This window comes from Sabethes cyaneus, chromosome 2 (assembly GCF_943734655.1).
Source record: "Sabethes cyaneus chromosome 2, idSabCyanKW18_F2, whole genome shotgun sequence".
NCBI classification, from domain to species: Eukaryota; Metazoa; Arthropoda; class Insecta; order Diptera; family Culicidae; genus Sabethes; species Sabethes cyaneus.
The window spans coordinates 304,259-324,781 of NC_071354.1; the positions used below are offsets into that span (position 1 = coordinate 304,259).

Sequence of the window (20,523 nt, forward strand, 5' to 3'; positions counted from 1 at the left end):
ACTAATTTCATTAATTCGCTTTCTTCGCTTCATTGGTTAGTTAATATATCCTGCGTTAAAATCCCTGCTTTGTTTCTGTTAACTATAAACCATAGCACATCGGTGGTTGAGTATATGCCCAACAAGGCAGTGAATAGTAAATAAAATTCGCATATTGCGTCATATTTTCGAACAGTAATATTAAGATTGTAAAAAACACCGAATTTGAATGCAACTGATAAATTAGCATCTTAAGCACTAACTGAAGACTATATATAAAATGAAATAGAAATTACAAATTGAGAAATAACGTAATGTCGTTGTAATTGTTTTTCAAGCAATCAGACGAAAACCATCTCACGAAAAAGGTAATGGTGTTATCTAAACATACAAGTCTACATTGAGAAGAACTAAAGAAAAGCAAAATCTACTATTCAATATTAACAAACCAAACGAAAATTACAAAATGAGTGTAATTTAGCAATAAGTGTATGTATCGTAGGTTGCGGTAACAAAGTGGATTTTTTTGATTTTTTTTATTAAAAAAATCCAAAATCGTAAGTCAAGTAATTTTTTTAATAAAGCTATATATAAAATCTATTTGTCTTGGTAGAAATTTTTATTAGTTCGAATCCCAAAAAACGTTGATTCACGCTTTTATGTTCCTATCCACCCAAACCTGATGTAGTGGTAATGCAGTGTTTCCATGATAACAGTTTATTTTTAACGGAACTGCTTCACTGCTGAAAAAAAATAACAAAATATGTATATGTTCCATCCGATTCTCCGTAAATTAATTACAATTTGCCTAATTAGTATTGCGCGACCCAATGGTGCCCAGCGGCAACAACAAGTGTTCTTTTATTTTTTAATTGATGTGCTCTATCGTAGGTATCCAGTTTTACTGCAGCATTGCAACAGTGCGCTCAATTTTACTGGTTCACAGAGCTGCGGCGGCTGCGTGAGATACCATGTTGGCGATTTTATTCTGCGCCCGTTAAAGGGCACTACGTGGGTAGAGAAGAAGACGGGAAAAATGCGTTCGTTATTCAGCAGAACTGATAAAGTATGTATATACATTATTTGGTTTATCCGAGCGATAAATGGAGGGTGGTTTCGAAATGACCAGTAACGGTAATTGGTGATTGTTAATGCAGAAAGTTGGACGAGCTCATTAATTCTTCATTGACCCAATTTCTGTAAATTAATTAGCTCTAGGGTTGTCTAATGTTTTCAATAAGCAAAACGATACAGTTACTTATGTATTCAACAGATATTTAATATATTATAGTATAACGAAAGAAATTATAATATTCACAATCGTAAACAAAAAACATGCATACCTTCATTAAATTTTCCACAGCATCCGTACTTTTATTTCTCTCCGCTCTAGTATTTGAGACACTCCGTAAGTATTTTCATTCATTAAAATTATGTAAAGTGATATCAAGAGCAGAAAAACAGTAATCGTTCTGAAAAAGCGTACATAAAGCTCAATGACGTTTTTTACCATTGACTTTCCACATAGTGAACTACTGGTGCGAAAATGGGAAATGTACTGAAAAGAATGTTTTTCATACATACATACACACCAGAAGGCTTATAGACGGCCTACATGCAAATCATGCTGACTGTTAGCCTGTGAGAGCTTTTCACCCCTTTAGCGAACTATGAAAACTCCCGTTAGCGAATGTTTCCTAATGAAGTACGTTTTTCAGTACACTGGCAATGTTAACACTAGGATTCAAAATAAATCATAGGTTGGCATATCTGTAGAAAAAGTTATGCTATTTCAGACGTGAGATTTTAGCATAGTACTTTCCAATAGTCACTTCAAAAGATTGCATATTTAAATGGTAGTACTGCTAGTGTTCTTATTCAATTTGCCTTACTGCATGAAAATTGGGAATATTGGAGAAAAAGAATTTCTTTTAAGCTGTTTAATTATCATTATGTGTATAAATTTGGCCACTTTTTATATCTATTAAAAACGTTTCAACTAGGGTATGTTGCTGCTTCGTCGTAATTGCCTATTCTTGCCCTATCCAACACACATTATATTAAAAATATCAGCGATTTTTATGACACACAATGCTAAATTAGTTATTCCCTAATAGTTTAGTCCGTTGCCTCTTATACGCGATCAAGCAAAGTGAGCTGAGATCTATTTAAATGCTTTTTTCCATTAAAGAATTCCTAGCAGTCAAAATCCCAACGTTTTTTCGTGCGACGAAGAAGAAAATGTCGACTAATCTTTCAATTTCCGCCAATTTGCGGAAGTTTTGCAGAATAACATTTGTCATGCCGTCCTACACGAATACATGCGCGCTAGCTTCGTAAACATTATTGTTATTTTTAGTTCGGACGATGAAAAATTTTGATGGACGTATTTTAAAACGGTACGACGAATTTAAGAAATAAAATCAGTTGCGTAATTTCAATAAAATGCTTTACTAATCACTTTTTAGTTAATTCAAAGTTCACTATTCCACAAGCTTTCAAAATTGGTATACCATACCTCCTCTCAATTGTTTTTTCAATAGTTAAATAGTGCATTTTTATAAACAATTGCAATTTTTTCAAAGTTGGAACTTTTTTTACTCGATTTTTTTTACTTTAAAATATTTGTTAATCTTTCTCGAAGAAGCATGCAAAATTTGGAAATGGAGAAATGAAAACTCTGGAAGTTATGAGTTTTTATGACTCAGCGCGTGTGTTAATGTGAAGCAACACCTCAATCGATGTTCTAACCCACGGGCAGCTTCATGACGAGGCCGCCTTGCTATGCTATCAAGTGTAACGTGTCGTTGAAGCACACGCGTTCGTCCGCTCGTTTGCATTAACGTGCGTGTTTCGATATAAAAATTCATAGCTTCTAGAGTTTTCATTTCTCCATTTCCAAATTTTGCATGCTTCTTCGAGAAAGATTAACAAATATTTTAAAGTAAAAAAAATCGAGAGAAAAAAGTTCCAACCTTGAAAAAATTGCAATTGTTTATAAAAATGCACTATTTAACTATTGAAAAACAATCGAGAGGAAATATGGTATACCAATTTTGAAAGCTTGGGAACACATCTGGTAGAAAGTCATTTTTTGATATTACAAACTATGTTTACAATCAGTATTTAAAAATAGTGATTTTTTCGGATTACAATACTTTAATAAATCATATCTTGCAAATTCCAACAGTAACATCGAAATACAAAAATACGCGTCGATTTTTTTTGAACAAAGAACGTAAAAAAATATTCCGAAGAGAAAAAAAAATTCTACTGTAAATTTTTTAATTTTACTATGTATATTTATTCTTGACAGATACGTATTTCGCCTACGACTTACAGGTTTCTTCAGTGTCTGTTTTCGTACGGTTCGAAAACAGACACTGAGGACACTGGTTGTGAGTGATGATGCAGAATTGACGCGTTATTATGTCTGATGATGGCCGACGGAAAACAGTAGGCAGAAACGTCACACCAAATCAACAGTTTTTAATTTTCACCGAACAGAATCAACAAGTTCTAATAATAATAATAGACACTGAGGAAGCCTGCAAGTCGTAAGCGAAATACGTATCTTTTTATTTAATTCCAGATATAAAAACAGATTCAAATGTAGAAGGTCGATCCAAGAGCTAGAGAATCGAGATTGTATATATTTCGATATACCTTGTAAAGTTATTATTAGTGGATACTCTTAAAATGTTTACCTATAAATTCGTTGGATTTAGACCAAGTTTGAATAAAAATATTCAAAACGCCCAAAGTGTACAAATCCAGATTTAAAGTAAAAAATTGAACCAATTTGCTATCAACGATTGAATTATCCATTGCGACAAATTACGTACTTTTGGATTCCCCTGCCAAAAATTATTCAGAATCTAAGGTCGTTTAGTTTTAGCTAAATACAACCTATTTAGAGTTATATACAGTTAAGAGTGTAGAGAAGAGGTGTGACTCTGCAACGCAAAACAGATCGCGCACTTTGTTTCTTATCAATAATGCTGCTCTGTCGTGTTGATTCGCGATGAGAGTCAATTGGTTTGTATTGACACCAGCATTTGTTTGTAGAAGCATGCCACGACCATCGGCATGGCATCCAAACAAAAAACAACGTAGTCATCGATCGTTCGGAGGCATTCGGGTGTTTCTTTATTCGTGAGATTAATGTTGAAAGATTTAAACCGTATTATCGCTTGATGAACTAGAATAGTATTGGGATTATATTATTAACTGTAACAAATACATAAAAAGTGTAAATACTTAAGATACAGTATATGATCCGTTTTTATTTTAAATGCCATGAATGGTATCATGTAGAAAATTTGTCACCACTTGTTTGTACTTAACAGTGTACACTCGTAGGCGAATCAAAATATAGCAATTGAAATTCAACAGTTTAAATACAATAAATTCTGAAAACATATATCCTAAAATTATTTTTGAATGCTTTGCAGCATGTAGAAGTATAAGTAAAAAAATCCATTTAATTATATTATTGTTATAGAACAGAAAGTTGGAACTCCCAACTTTTATTTTTTATTTTCTTTCATAGACCCGTAAATAATGTTAACAATTCAAACAATGAAATGTTTCTGGCATCCCTCGGATCTACAAGGATCTTCTATTGATACAGATCATATTACTCCAATACATCCGTACAAGCGTTCTCAACATAAATTTATTTTTATTTCCAATTTTAACGGATGACGAAAACATCGTCAAACCCGGACATTTTTTATTGCTTAGTAGGGCCTTAGTAAATTATTTGTCACACTGCCCTTTTCCTTTGAAATTGATTTTAAAAATCGGGAGACCAAAATAAAAATTTTTTGTTGGACATGAGCAAAAATTTTTGTGTAAAATCAATTGTCTGTGGGCTTTATAGCTGGAATAACTCGAAAAATTAGTGTACAAGGTTATTCGTTATTAGTATATTTTAAAAGCAAGAATGCAATTGGTTTTCAGGATTAAACTAAAAACGCTTAAAACATTTAGGTTTTTGGGTTGATTAAAAATCATGATAAACATTGTATTTTTGCCACCCCTCCCCCCTTCAGTGGCCCAACATCGAAATAAAAAAGATTAAGTATGAGCATGAGCATAAATGATTGGGATAATTTACCATCTTTAATGTACAAGAATTCGCTATCTACGTCTTTGAAAAGATCAATAATGGCGCCGGTCTCGTCCTTGTGTTCATTAGGGAAGGAAGGATTGTTAATTCAACATTTACCTACTGTTATAACATAAGTGAATTAACTCTGGCATTCGCCAGAACAAAACACACGTCACGCTGACTGTAATAAACAAGTATGTTGCACAAGAACGCGCACAATATCACCTGCGTAATATTTAACGACATAAAATACTAACACATTTTTTCGAGTGATATGCTGATTTTTTCCGTGTTCCAAAATAAATGGCATAAAGAGCGCTATATTTATCGGTGTTGTTTTTATTGGAGATTTTCTAACGAGAAACAAACAGTTTTAACTTAAAAATTGCAACATATTTTTTCATGTCGGCATTCCTCCCCTGAATCACTACACTGCACTAATAAATACCGTGTGAATAAACCGTTAATTTCTATTAAAGCAGTGCAGCTCAAAACAAACACCGACCATCAGCCATGCCCCCAGACTTCCCCCTAACAATATGGAATAAAAGGGGTTAAGAAAAAATTGATGTCTGCAATGGTTTTATTCTCTGATGTTAACCGTCTAATGGGTAGGACCTTAACTTTTGGAGCTTCAATTGCAAAAAAAAATTATTGCGCTAATATTTCCTTTTTCAGGTATTTGTCACAAAGCAAGACAATTGCATTTGTTGTACGAGAAGCTTTATAAAGAAAAAAATGAATTTTCCGATTCAATTATATTGTACCAATAGTTCCCTTAATGTGCGCTAATATTCCCTTAATTAAGTTTAGTGTTTCTTTAACTGTGTTATTCCGCTAGGTTACTAAGTGAAAAAACATTATAGCGCAACTATAGAAATGAGCGCGTATAGTTGTGTGCTTCAACTGCGGCAATAGTTGAGTTACATTTTAGAAAATCGACATTTTAGCAAATAATGCTTTAATTTTAAATGGTGTAGTCTAACTGCCAATACTTCTAAGAACTTGTTTTATATAATGAACCTAATTGTTTTATTTAAAATGCTACGGTGACGAAAATATGCATTAATAATGAATAGTAGTGCAACTATTGGTACTACCACAACTATTGGATCAACTACCCTAATAAGAAAAAAGACATTCAGAACAAAATTTTTCTTTGAGTATTTTTACGTGTTTTTTTTTAATTTTGAAATATATGAATTGAAAAGATATTTTTAGGCAGAGTGTTAGACATGAAAAACGAAAAAGAAAAATTGGACTGTTTCTTTCTTGCTGCTTCTGATCATGTTATCTTGTTATGCAGGTATGCACAGATCTTTCTTCCCCAAGTAAAGTTCAGTGTCTTTTTTATATAAAATTTGTTTTGCTCAAAATTTGCTCGAATGATGCTATAAAACGTTTTCTCGATGGATGTCACATTTTCCTTTAACCCTAACTTATCAAAACTTGACCTCAAAATTAATAGGGGAACTGTGGGTAAAATGAACAGGGGAGGTAAAATGAACAGGCAGCCAAATTCCCAGTAAAACGATTAAATCTGTTCCAGATCAATAGGTATCTTCTCCTAGAAGTATTTCAAGCTGTTTGAGACAATATGTGGTGATCATAAGCTTTCCAATGTGAAAAAATGGAAAAAGTAAAAAATATTTGCAGAAATCTGACGCCGATGGTAATTTCCACTATTAGCTAATAAGCTATTTTGGTGAAACAATTTAAATTTCGACTATTGGTATCATTTAGTGTTGTTTGCTTATCACTATCCTACGGATCTGTCGAAAATTCCAAATATTTTTATCAACTGTTTGTTTATAATAAACACTTGAAAACAATTTGTGTTTTGGGGGTAAAATAAACACTTCACTATGGGGGCAAAATGAACAGTGTGTATCATGATGTTTTACTTTCCATTTATCAGCAGCTACGAAATAATTGCAATTCAAACAACAAAAATGATCGAGTCTCTCGAAAAATGACGGAAAATGACCGAGTGCTGGAAAATCCTGTGAGCTAAAAGTCAAGCAGTGTATGAACGTGGCGAAGATACATTATGTTAAATTTGTGGAGTCCCATTTTAATTCCAACAGCCCTGTTGAATACCTACGGCTTATGTAGAACAATGATAATGTAAAATAATGTTTAATTTAACCAAACTGCATGTTAACTTTAGTTTTCGATGACATGTTCATTTTGCCCTCACTGCATGTTCATTTTACCCACATGAAAAAAATCAGGCTCGAATGTGACGCTTTCGAAAAAAAGGAATTTTTCATGACAAATAGTCCTTTTTTAAACATCTTTATATATTACTACGTGGAATATGAATCCAGCTTTCAATTCATATAGTGTGATCAGCATGTGGTTGGTTCCTGGAGGAAAAAATGGCGAAATTGCTAAGGGTGTTCATTTTCCCCCCAGTTCCCCTACCCATTTTCCTGTTAAAATGTAGACTTGAACCACTAAATTGAATGACCCCTTTTTTCATTATTCGTAAAACCTTACCGATTTATTCATTTTCCAAATGGTTAAAAATAGAAAAAATCATTAAGTGTGATAATAGCAACATACTCGCTTATATTTTTACTGGTAATCGAAATTTAATTCGCACTGCTCGATGAATAGTTTCAGACCAAGTCACAGTCAATAAATCGTCGTTTAGCTCGGGGTCAGCTTGGGAAGTAATAATTCTCTATGCTTAGTATTTTGGTATTATAAACCGGAAGTTACGATTAGAAGATAGCCAATTCTCTAGTATTTCAGTCCGAATCCGATAGACTAATAGTGACAAAGGAAGGGATAGAAAACTTTATGTAATAGTCGTCGATCAGTGTTCGGTTTAAAACGATGACTGTCAGAGTACTTTTTATGATTCTTCTGAGCGTGTGCAACTCGTTTACTCTGCTAGTTGCATCTACGACACGATCTTGTATGGTTGCATTCAGTGATTACGATGACGGATGTGGTGTATTAAAGCAGTCTTTCAATGGAGTAACGTACTGTGAGTTTCTTGGAATACGCTACGCACAAGCACCAATTGGAGAATTGCGGTTTGAGGTCAGGAAATTAATGCGTGTGAATTGCTTCGTTGTGTAATATTTGTTTTTATAGAATCCAGTTCTTCTACATCCGAAAGGAAGGCAATCCTTCGATAGGTTAGGAAATATTTGTCCTCAAGTGGATGACCTGAATCAAGCTACAAAAGTTTTGGGTGATGAAGATTGTTTATTCTTGGATATATATTCACCCATTCAGAATGAATCTGGTAAAGATCGCAAACTTCCAGTTCTTGTATTTGTTCATGGAGGAAGTTTTGCTGTGGGATCATCAACCAGCGATCTCCATGGAGTAGACCTTTTAATGGAACAAGTGAAATAATAAAGCACAGAATTGAAACTTTTGATCGTTAATTTACGCCATATTTTAGGGCATCATAGTTGTAAGTGTACAATACCGTTTGGATCCGCTTGGGTTTCTACGTTCAAGCGAACTCAACATTAGTGGAAACTTCGGATTAAAAGATCAACGAGCAGCATTGCAATGGGTTCAATTGTATATTGCAAACTTTCAAGGAGATCCAGGAAAAGTGACACTTATGGGACACAGCGCAGGTGCAGCATCAGTGACTTACCATTTGTATTCCAATGGTTCTAAAGGTTTATTTCAGCAAGCTTTTGCCCTAGGAGGGTCAATGCTGGCTCCATGGGCTTTTTTATATGATGCCGACAACTACTCGTACCAATACTTCCGAGATTTAAACATAACCTCTATTATGGAGCTGAAGCAAATTGATTTCACAAAGTTTTGGGATAAAGACATTGTTTATCGTTTTGCTACTGTTAACTACGCATTTTGTGTTCCAAGTGCAGAGCTAAACAGCCCAGGAGCATTTTTTACCAAATCGCCTCAGGATCAAATCCGTGAAAAACCGGTGAATGCTGTTCCATTACTGTTTGGACAATCATCGGACGAATTTGAACTCTTTCTTAGCTACGTGCATGACTACTGGATGGGAGAAAACTTCCCGAATATTAAAAATGACACACTTAAACAATATATTGAGGATGTGGTTGACAGGGCAGCTGAACTCGCTGAAGGTCGTAAAGTTGAACTAAATAAGGACGTGTTCTACCAGGAGTTGGCAAACACAGCAAATTGGTTCTTCCCGAATAAATTGTTATTGGACGAATATTCCAGATGGGTTCGCGACAGAACATATTTCTTTCGATTTCAATTTGACGGGAAATTTGGTCGCTTTAAGCGGGAATTTCAGAAAGTAATAGCAGGAGTCAAACATTACGGAGCAATTCACGGCGATGAATTAGGTTACATTTTTACACCCCATAATTGGCGGGAAGCACTCGCTAATAGAAGCTTGTACGAAGACGAGTGGATGGTGCATAAGCGAACGGTACAACTGGTAGCTAATTTTGTTAAATTTGGGTGAGTAATGTACTGCATCTACTGCAAATCTACCATTCATAAAAGTTTGATTTTATTTTATTACAGTACACCAAACCCTATTGGGTCCCACATGGTTTGGCCACCTTACTTAGGATATTCTGGAATTACTCAATATTTAAACATCGATAAAAATTTCGAAATTCGAACGGATAACAATAATTTATATCACTCTTTCTGGAATATAATTTATCAATGTTTATATCATTTTCGATGTAACGAAATTGACGATCTTCCGCAATTAGTTCAAAAATACATTGTTATTCCAGAGTTATAAATACGTTGAGTGTTATTCTACTTTGTATGTTTCTGCGTTCTATTTATGTTTTTTTATGTTCAGTACGTGTGAATGTATGCGCTTTAAAGATGTCATGCCATAGATGTTAATTAAGATAACAATTTTTAGTCATTGTTGTGTTGACTGAAATGTGTGGTGCTCAGAATTGGGAACCATGCACAGAATTAGGCGCGCTAACGGTTACGTTAACGCCGTGTCTCGGAGAAGATGGCAGTCAGTAAGATTGACTGAAGTTTTTTTTAATTTTAAGTCAGTAAAATCCTTGACGTGGTCGGAAATCGAATCTGATGTGAGTACTATGCTAGCTGATCGAGCCTTACCAGTACAGAGCCACACGGACTAGAATACTCAAAATATGAAATAAAATATGCGTAGAATACCACTAAAGTATATGGCACAACTTGCCCGAACGAAGTTAAAAAACTATTGAAAAAAAGCACACAAATACCAGGTAACCTTGTATCAGCATTTTCATCGCTTTATCAGTCCAAAAAAACAAACTTCATTCTGACGGCTTTGATGAATTCCATGGCATTGTGCTACGATACTATAGCCTCAAAAAAGCTATAGTGGGATGACATCAGAGTTGGGCTGGTGAGTGCTGTAACGTGCAAGTATGTACAAGGATAATGACACCGGTGAAATGTTATTATTATTATGTTCGATTTGATAGCAGAAAATTTAAAGCAAACGGAAAGCTTTTTTCAATTTATTGCTATGAGTGCTGTGGCATAATCCACCTAGCATGCTTTCGTTATTTTGTCGGTGGTGCTAGGTATCATTGTTAGTCGGATTTGTTGTGTACAGAAATCTATTCTATGTAACACCTGCCGACCTGAAATAATTTCATTTGTGGTATTTCATTCTTGTAGATCACTATATAATAAATCGCGAAATGCATTCGAAGATTTTAATTTGACATGTTAAACACTCATCTTCATACTGTTCAAGATCAGTATGAAAAATGGCGTTTCCTCGTTAATGTTACTTGAGAGTTTGGCGTCAAATAAGATAGGTTCGCAAATCTAAATAATGCATAATAAGGGTCTGTTTTGCAACACACATTGCTACTAGCTATCGTGTATTATTTATTTTATGTTATTTTATACGAACAGTCAGTCATAGCGACTTGTCGGGCTGTGTTTTTCACCCTTTGCAGATCGTAATGATGGCAGGTATAAACAGCGAAGACGTGGCTTCAGTAATGATTTTTCGTGTTGAATCGGCTTCCTTTTCTGTTGCTTTATTTATTTTGGTTCCCTACTTGTTGGCTTGGTGCTTCAAGCGATGCCGGTTGTTTGAATTTACGGTCGAGTGTTTAATAGAATAATCATGAGCGAGAAGTTTATTTTAAGCTCGAAAGCGATTTTCCAGGAAAAGTAACACTCATGCAATTATTATCCATTTTTGGATTATATAACCAGGATCACGTTCTTGTTTAATAGTCACGCAGTTAGTGGGAAAAGCATTGGTTTAGAATTTCTAGTGTTCGAAGTTTTCTGTGTTGTAACTCAAAGCATTCTGATGCCAGTACTATTGCATATCATATTCGTGGAGTAATCCAATTCTATTTGATCCCATTCAAATGTACCGTTAGTAAACTTTACTGCCATAGAGATTGAATTAAGGCATTTCTGTCTTGTCATTCGTTTCCTTTTCATGAGAAAGAGCGCCCCTGAAAGAAACCGAAGACGTTCAAATCCCAGTGAGCCGTGCATTATTGGTCAGCAAGATTTCAAATGCAAAACTGACTCTGATTGAAAACGATAAGGGAGAAGTTAACATCTAAATCATGTTCCTCGCATGTTCACGCATAGTTAGTCTCTGGTTCTTTTTTTAAAAGTAGCTTTAAAAAAATTAAATACAATCAAAGCAAAGAATGATATCTGACTGAATATTATCGCTTTATCGAGCTCATTGTCATATATCGAAAAATAAACATGGCATGTGAAAGTACCAATACAGAAACGTTCGGCAAAACTCAAAAATATGAAGAAATAACTGTAATAATACAGCGAAGCATCTAAGTTAAAATATAGTTCATAAATAATAAAAAAAATCATATAATTTTTCAAGCATGTCTACATTGTACTCACCACAAATTGGGAAATTGGAAGTGAGTTCAGAATAAGCAATTATATCAAATTTGGTCGAAATCGGAGGCGGTCGATTACAACGGGTATGGTCACTTGAGGTAGGATATAGGGGTCATAAACTTAAAAATAGGATTTTCTAAAAAAACTCAGATATTATATTTTAAGTTCTCCGTTAAATTTATTATTTTGATTATTATTAACATCCTGGGAAGAGAAATCTGTGGTAGGGGAGAGTAGTCAACAGTGAGACAGCAGGAACTAGAAAGATATAGCTGCCAACAAAGCCCTTTCACGCCCTTTCGCCCTACATACACCTATCCAATCATGAAACAGAAAACATTTCACTATTGACCGACTGTGTCTTTTATCGTGTGACCCTCCTGCAGGCTGCAGCAGTCCAAATTTTATCTTACCAATAAATGTGCTCAAGTGGTTTGATCAACAATTCATTAGACAGTCAGAAAATGAAAAATACCTCGGAGAATTTTGAATTGCAACGAAGCAATGCTAATCTCCGCCACGTGGCTAGCCAGGAAGCCCATTAGCTATTGATGAAACTCAGCACTTGGCAGCTGCAGAATATAAAAGCGTCTCTTGAGCTTGTTTGCCATTCACTTATTCCACATTTTAGCCTGGTACTTGTGTAACGGACATTCACGATAGCCTGAGAGGACCGTCAACGTAATCGGTACGATTTAGTCACCCGCTTTTCCGAATAAATTGGAATTGGATCGCATGTCGCCAGGCGCGTATCTTGGTATTTGTTATCAAGAAAGTTGAACGTGCAGCAGTTTATTTAAAAAATATAATTTTATTCGCTACTTTTAAACTATAAGCTCAATGAAAAATTATTCAACTGTGATCAACTGGGTTGTGGTACATTTGAAGTAAACAGTGTGTAAACAGTTTAGGCCATCTCGAAAGAATCACGTAACGTTTGGAGGCAAGGGTCCACCTGAACAAATGCCAAACTATCAAAATTCTGTCTATTGATATATGTAATATTGGCATGTTAATCTTTTTAATCGGGCCATTTTAAAGTTAAACTATAGACCTTTCTCGATGTTGAGGAAATCATCAAACTTTACCAACAGCACCGAAATGTGAAAAACATTGCATTTATCATTATCTTATTTTCCGAAGAAAGTGGTAGTCGCATTACAACCTCTTCGTAACGAACCTGTTCCAACCTTTCGTTAACGACCAGCTTAAGCAGAGCTTGTCACATACGTTGCAGGAAAATTGAATTTCAAATGAAAGAGACACGCCCGGTAGTTCATCGTACAAGGCTTTTGCATTTTAAAACCTATGTTACATTTCTGTCTTGGCTATAGCATCCTGATCGGCGGTATTCACTATGGCATCCTGAAACTAGGTTTCGACGACCAGAAGTAGATCAGAAAAATCAATCTCCTTGTACGTTACTCTTAATTGTGATTCTTCTCGCTGCATGAAGGTGTGCGTGAAAAAATGTAAGGAAGTGGTAACATTTGTTTGGAAATGCACTGAAGTCGCTTTTTACGCGGTGATTTTCAAAATTTTCGCGAGTTTCAGAATTTACGCGATTTTTACGCGAGTTTTAGAATTCATGAAGTTTTTTGCATGAATTTTGGAATTTACGCGGAATGTAAGCTTATTATAAAAAGCAACTCGAGTGTACCAACTTATCAATTGCAAAAGGTTTGACTTTGGACGTGTAAAATAATACAGAAAGTATGCGTCGCTACGCCGTGATGTGTGTAATTTTTTGCTACAAGGCTATTCGATTGTGTAATTCCTCTTTTCAAGAAAAACTTTCTTGCCATGTATATTAGATTGCCATTACTCTAAAGCTTCCCTCACATGATTTCTACTTTGTTATAGGTATTTGTCGTGAGTAACGCTATGTCGAAAACAAAACAGCTCGTGGCACCAGCTTTGATCAACTAGTTACATCCGCTTTCACCATACGTTAATCGTTAAACTTGGTGCTGACCGTGTGGTCACAATATTTGCATTCATATTTTATAACCAGGGCGTGATAAAACGTGATTACACGGACACGAAAGCGTGCTTTATGGCGCAGTGCTTACATGTAAAATGTAACCCTTCAATGTAGGTTTCGAGAAACAAAAAAAAAACTTTCTCGTATTGTTAAATACTGTGGTATCGTTCATAAATGTTCTATATAGGACGTGGATATGTATACGTGTTTCATATAGATGGATCGTGGTCGTGGATAAATTTTCCTTCCGCTGATCAATTAGGGGTTCACATTGGATCAATTTTCCGCACGATAGAAGTCGGCTTAGAACGACCGGCCGGATAACGAGGACAAATAACGACATAAACGCAACGAGCATACTGCTCAAATCAGAAGACTTCAAGCTGAGCGTAGCATGTTTATGGTCGGCCGTAATAATATGACGAACGACTGACCAAGCGGAAATCTTTTCGCGAACGTATGACTGCGTTGAACAATGACCGAACAACGGCATTTACCAAACAAGCGGAAAAAAGGGAAAATGCCAACGACGTGTTAAATGCAGGACATTACTGTGAGCGGAGAAAACTCTCGGCTTGGTTTGTTACCACTCAGCGTGCAACGCCCGTTTCCGCTTTCGGTCTCGGCTAGGTGAGCTCTGTCTTTCTAAGTGACACATGAACAGACGGTGGGCATTCAGTAAAACGAATACAATACACTCAAGTCGCTTTTTACACGAAGGATAGGTTCCGCGTAAATCCAAACCTACGTAAATTAAAACTGTGTAAATTTCGAACTTTGCGTAAAAACCCGTAAATTCCGGATATCGCGTAATAGTCGCGTGAAAAACCACGTAAAAAGTGACTACAGCATACAAGGTTACAGAAAAAGTATGGTGTTGAAGGGAAAACCACTGATAATTACGACTACACTTTGAATCATCTTATGTACCTATTTGAAACATTGAAACTTTTTTTCATGCTAACTTCACCCTTGCATACTAGAATATTGAAAAGAATGTAACATCTAATTGTTCCTATAATATTGAATGAAGTATTCATTCCTATCCAATTGAAAGTTCTGCCTCTCAAGTAGAAACATCTCATTTCCAAAATAGGAGTAATCAGATCTTCGGTGAAAATTTTACAGCTGGTCCGGTCTATACTGTATTTACAATCAGGAAATTGGACCAAATAATCAATCAGGCCAGTTAATTAAAATCCTCATTCGGGCAACAGTAGAAGGCAAATGAAGGCAAACATAATACAGAAGAGCGATTGAATGCTGGAAATCAACACACGTTCATTAAGGTAATGGGGAAAAAATGCGCAGCTGAAAATAAAACATTTTTGTGATCGTCAGGGCTCCGGAATGATTGGTGCCGATTGCTCGGTGCACAGATTCCAAATGTGTCACGGATTTCAATGACATCCGAGTAATTACAACAAGTTCGTAGCTATAGCTATGGTCCTCGATGCAGTTTGCCGGAGTAAAAAGGTACAGCATTTATCGAACGATTGGTGGAATGCACGCACAAATAAAAATACGCATAGAAACATGCTGATTGAAACGGAAAAAAATTGATTGAACAGAAGATTTTTTAGGTTATTCTGTAACCTGGAACCATTGGCCATTCGGTCTAAAGGGAAAGAGTGCAATGGTGAAAAAATATCAGCTTAATCGCTACTGAGGAGGTGGCATTGACATATCTATACCTCAGTCAGAAAAAAATTCGGCTGCGCCACTGTTCAGGAACAATCAGGGTAGTCCTTTATCATAAAAATATAAATATAAACATAAATATAAATATAAATATAAATAGAATGAAGATCAGTTGGACATAAAGCGTAGCCTGTTGCGGGGGCAGACCGGCCCGTCGGTAGCATGCTGCTGTTTAACTATAGAATTTAAATCTGCAACTGGATCATAAAGCTCTATCATGAGATAATACTGCTTGAGACGTTGACCCATGAATAACTGACCAAGGAATAAGTCCTCTATGACCGAACAGCCTCTAAGTCCGGACACTAATGGTTTCTCAGAGTTAAATATTGATGAAAATATTCGGAAAGAATGGGACAATAGTAAATCGCAAGTTTTCATGATGTCGAAATCCTGACCTCTTTGTTTCAAAAGGTAAAGAAATGAGAACTGTCAAACGATTGAACCATTTAAAACAAAACGGATCGAGTAAATTTTATGAAAGTGCAGTTGCAAATGTTTTTAATATATAATATATATAAAATATTTCTGAAGGGTATGCAAACGAGAAAGCGGCCAATAGAGCTTTTGCCAGCCCAAGCTCCTACCTAGCGCCTCCACGCGTCCATACCCGGTAATACTCTATTGAGTAACTAAGCTAGGGGGTGCGATGCTGCGTGGTTCCCAGATGCCAGACCTCAAAACTAAGATTTTGCGCAGACGGCTGAGCCACCCGGCCTTGGTAGCAGGTAAGCCTAATTTTGTTATTTTAATTTTGTTTCGTTTTAGCTCATCAAGCACCTCCTACTGTTCGATTAAAACTTTGGCCGTAACAAGTTAAAATAATACACATGGATATTTATTTATTTATTTATTTATTTATTTATTTATTTATTTATTTATTTATTTATTTACTTATTTATTTATTTATTTATTTATTTATTTATTTATTTATTTATTTATTTATTTATTTATTTATTTATTTATTTATTTATTTATTTATTTATTTATTTATTTATTTATTTATTTATTTATTTATTTATTCATTTATTTATTTATTTATTTATTTATTATTGAGAACTTCATCCGACAGGAATGTCTTAATGAATATATTCTTGATTGGGAAAAGCCGCCTTGAAATGCATACATAGCAGTTTTCAAGCCGGCATAAAAACTCAATATCTTTTCGTCTGGAGAAACAAAGGTCAATACAAAACACTAAACACAAAGTTACAAATATCGAACATTAACAAAAACTACCGCAAATCAAAAAATTAAAAGTTAAAATCAGCCTGGTTATACGCTAGAGCCAGTCGACGAACTGGTTCATGCTGGCTATAATTTGTGCGATGCGCGTTAAACCGAAGAAGCTGTTGATGGCGTTGTGGGCGACAAGGGCAATAAAGTTGAAGCATCGATAGGATGGTTGGACAATCATAGCTACCGCCGAGGTTTTTTTGAGCAGTTCGAGCCATGATATCTTTACGTCGGCTTTCGAGGGGTTCCTATTAGGAGGCACAGGTCCGTATAGGGCGGTAGGTTGTTAGAATTTCTCCGTGGTAGTGTACGGCAAACCCTTAAAACAAAATGTACGCGTTCGATTTGTTTGAGTGTATTGAGCGGTCTCAATTTACCATAGAATAAATTCTTGTCACCGGAAACACCCACATGCCAAATTTTGTTCTATTTGCTTGATTAGTTGTCGAGTTATGCAGAAATTTGTGTTTCATTTGTATGGGAGCCCCCCCTCTTAATGGGGGGAGGGATTTCTAACCATTACTAAAACCTTTCCTGGCCCCAAAACACCTCTACACGCATATTTTCATGCCGATTGGCTCAGTAGTTTTCGATTCTATAAGGAACATACGGACAGACAGACAGACAGACAGAAATCCTTCTTTATAGGTATAGATATACAGTTTATTATTGAAGAAATCTCCCTCATGATCCTTATTGTTTACCTTGCCCTACTAACATGATATACACTCAAGTCACTTTTTACGCAAAGGATACGTTCCGCGTAAATTCCGAAATTCGCGTAAAAAATCAGAATTTCGCAAAACAAAAACTTTGTGGATTTCATAACTACGCGAAAAAATAGACGTTTTAAGCACATCCGCGTAAATTCCGAAAATCGCGTAAAAACCGCGTAAATTCCGAAATTCGCGTAAAAAAACCGCGTAAACAACGAAATTCGCGTAAAAAAAACCGCGTAAATTCCGAAGTCCTTGTAAAAATAGTCGCGTAAAAAGCGGCTTCAGTGTACTCTGTTTTCCAGTAACAACCATACTTGTTGGATTAGTTAGTGATAGATTACTTCTGATGGTTAACGGCCGCCGATAAAGCCTAAAAATCAACGGCACATTGTGTACCAAACTTGCCCTGATATTGGTTAAGACTCAATGTCCCACGTAAATCTTTTAACAATCTATCATTATTTTTCACTACTACTTTATTATCGTACTCAGCGTTGTAGTATATAGAAGCGAGTAACAACAACCATTATGCAGACGACACCTGTTTCTTGCTATTTCTGAAAGCCTTTAGGCTACAACACGTCGACATCTTCATCAATATTGCCATCATCCGAAACACCCTTTCCGGGAGGGAAGTGTATCACGTTCCCTTCTCATTAGCGTAATGGCAAACCGAGTGTTCTCGCCTTGGAGTTTGCACTTGCCAATCTACCACAGTGCCAGGATCGGCAAGTGTTTTTCTTTTAGAACAAAAGTACCGGTGTGGCGAGGATGAGCAATGCAAGTTGTAACTTTCAAGGCCAGCATACAATATAACGCTGTACAGCACTTCGTTTCGGGAGATAATATATGCACAGTAACGGTAGGTGTTTCCAATAAGTTTAAATTAAACTTCTCACTATTTTCAGCTTGCCATTCATTTTCATCATTTTATGTTCGATATAATACCAACGAATTGGAACGAGAATTGTTTTCGCTTTAAAATTATACTGTTTATGTTAATTTTCTGCATATTTATTAAGTTGTCAGCTGAATAAATCGTAAATAAATAAAGCGTAACATAAAGTTGATTGTATGATTGAAACATTTAGAATGATATTATGTACTCGAGTTTCTTCCCTAAGTGCTTGATTTCTTATACTTCCCAGTTCAAAGTAAAAACAAAAGTCCATCACTGCACTAGCGTTTCAAATTATTCCTGCATTCTGTATGCTTTTTCAGAAGAAACACGTATATTGCATCTAAATATTTGAGGTTTTCTAAGCCCAAACATGTTTTGTAGAATTGTTACCCCACCGCTGGGCACGCCTGTGAAGTTCATGGTCACCGGAAATCAATTATGTAGGGTACTAAATGGGGAATGCAATGAAGCCAAAGCTCTAATCATCCCACCTACCTAGCGCCAAACTATAGTGATCGGTCCAGTATGTGGATTCCCATGTAGGTACAACAAAAATACGTCGTTGTACCCCAATATACTAGACATTATGACAGATTGGATTACATATTTTTTTTTAGGAGTAAACAGTACCGTAAGTCTGCTAGCTAAGTAATTAAAATTCATTTCTACTTTTTATGTAGAAATTTCAGATCCTTTGAAAAAAAAAACAATTTAATATGATACAAGTATGCTATATCCTATACAGTAGGATTTCGAATTTGGCACCAAATGCGTGTCGCCTGTGTTTTAATGTAAATGCTTTAGAAATTGACTAAATATCATTATTTAACGATTGCAACCATTTTATGTTTAAAAGTCCGCCAAGAGCTATCCGTCCGGTACAAATAAGTTGTTGATACCGTGCGGTAAGACGTAGTCCTACTGCAATAAGAATATTATTGTTCGAAACCACTTTTTACCTTTATAACAAAGATTTAAAAATTAGTCGAAAAACACGAAATTGGTCCGAGGGTTTTACCGGTCAAAAGATATTAACTCTCGAACACTCGCGCCAACTTTTGTAACACAGTTACTCGCGCGCACAATAACCTCAAACCAAAGAAAACATGCGCACTAGAGTTTTGATTGAGAAAACTTGGTTTTAGGTTTATCAAACCTTTGGAATAGTTTCTAGAAATTGAAAGCTCTATCGTCTGGTGGAATTTAAATTTTGATTAATCCCCCTAAAAGTGAAATAAAAAAAAATTCTGCAGTGTCAATATAACACATTCATGTGTTTTACAAAGTTATAGAGCATATTATTACAAGAAATTTTGCTAAAAACAATAACCTTCTATCTCTGCAGCGAAGATAGAAAAATCTTATTTATTGTGTATGAATTTGTAAAATCAGTTTTTCTATTTTGGCTCTTTTTGTAATTGTTGTATGACTTTTTCATGTACTACAAAATTGTACAAATGGTAAAAATACACAACTTTGCTGAAAATAGTATACCTCTATCCCAGTAAACCATTTGGTTTATATATCTCGATTGCAACTGAGATATACAAAATCATATCTGAACGAAAAAGTTATATTTCACGCCATATAAGAGCATATATGTACCAAAGTGGAGGCGATATACGTGCGAAAATTTTGACAACTATTTGTAATTCTATTTTGCGCAGTTTTTATAACACGCGACTAAATACTCCTGAATATATGACATAGATATAATCAAATATTGCAATTGTCTATCCTGCTTTATAATTCACAGTCATGAATTGTATATGAAGACACGCACGACTGCAAAACAACTTATTGTTCACTTCGATTTGACATACTCTAATCATTAGACAACTCCAATATGAAATTGACATGAAAACGATTTAATGTGAACTTTCTATTACGATTTTGTGTTATCTGGGATGTTTGCTTGTTTAGGAACTGTGGAGCTTTGATTATAAAAAATCCCCTAATTACTCGACTACCAGCAGACGGATACATTTTAAACATTTTACATTTGCTGATAGTTTTGCTGCATACAGACACCATT

The 20,523-nt window shown here is 35.4% G+C and overlaps 1 protein-coding gene across 1 annotated transcript; it reads left to right on the top strand.

Moving 5' to 3' along the window:
- The first annotated feature begins 7,770 nt into the window (after nucleotides 1-7,770).
- On the top strand, nucleotides 7,771-9,830 carry LOC128738619 (esterase B1-like). Its single transcript, XM_053833905.1, has 4 exons — nucleotides 7,771-8,149; nucleotides 8,204-8,461; nucleotides 8,520-9,535; nucleotides 9,602-9,830. Exons 1-4 carry the CDS (start codon nucleotides 7,940-7,942, stop codon nucleotides 9,828-9,830), a joined length of 1,713 nt encoding a protein of 570 aa, XP_053689880.1. The 5' UTR covers nucleotides 7,771-7,939.
- Nucleotides 9,831-20,523: the final 10,693 nt, after the last annotated feature.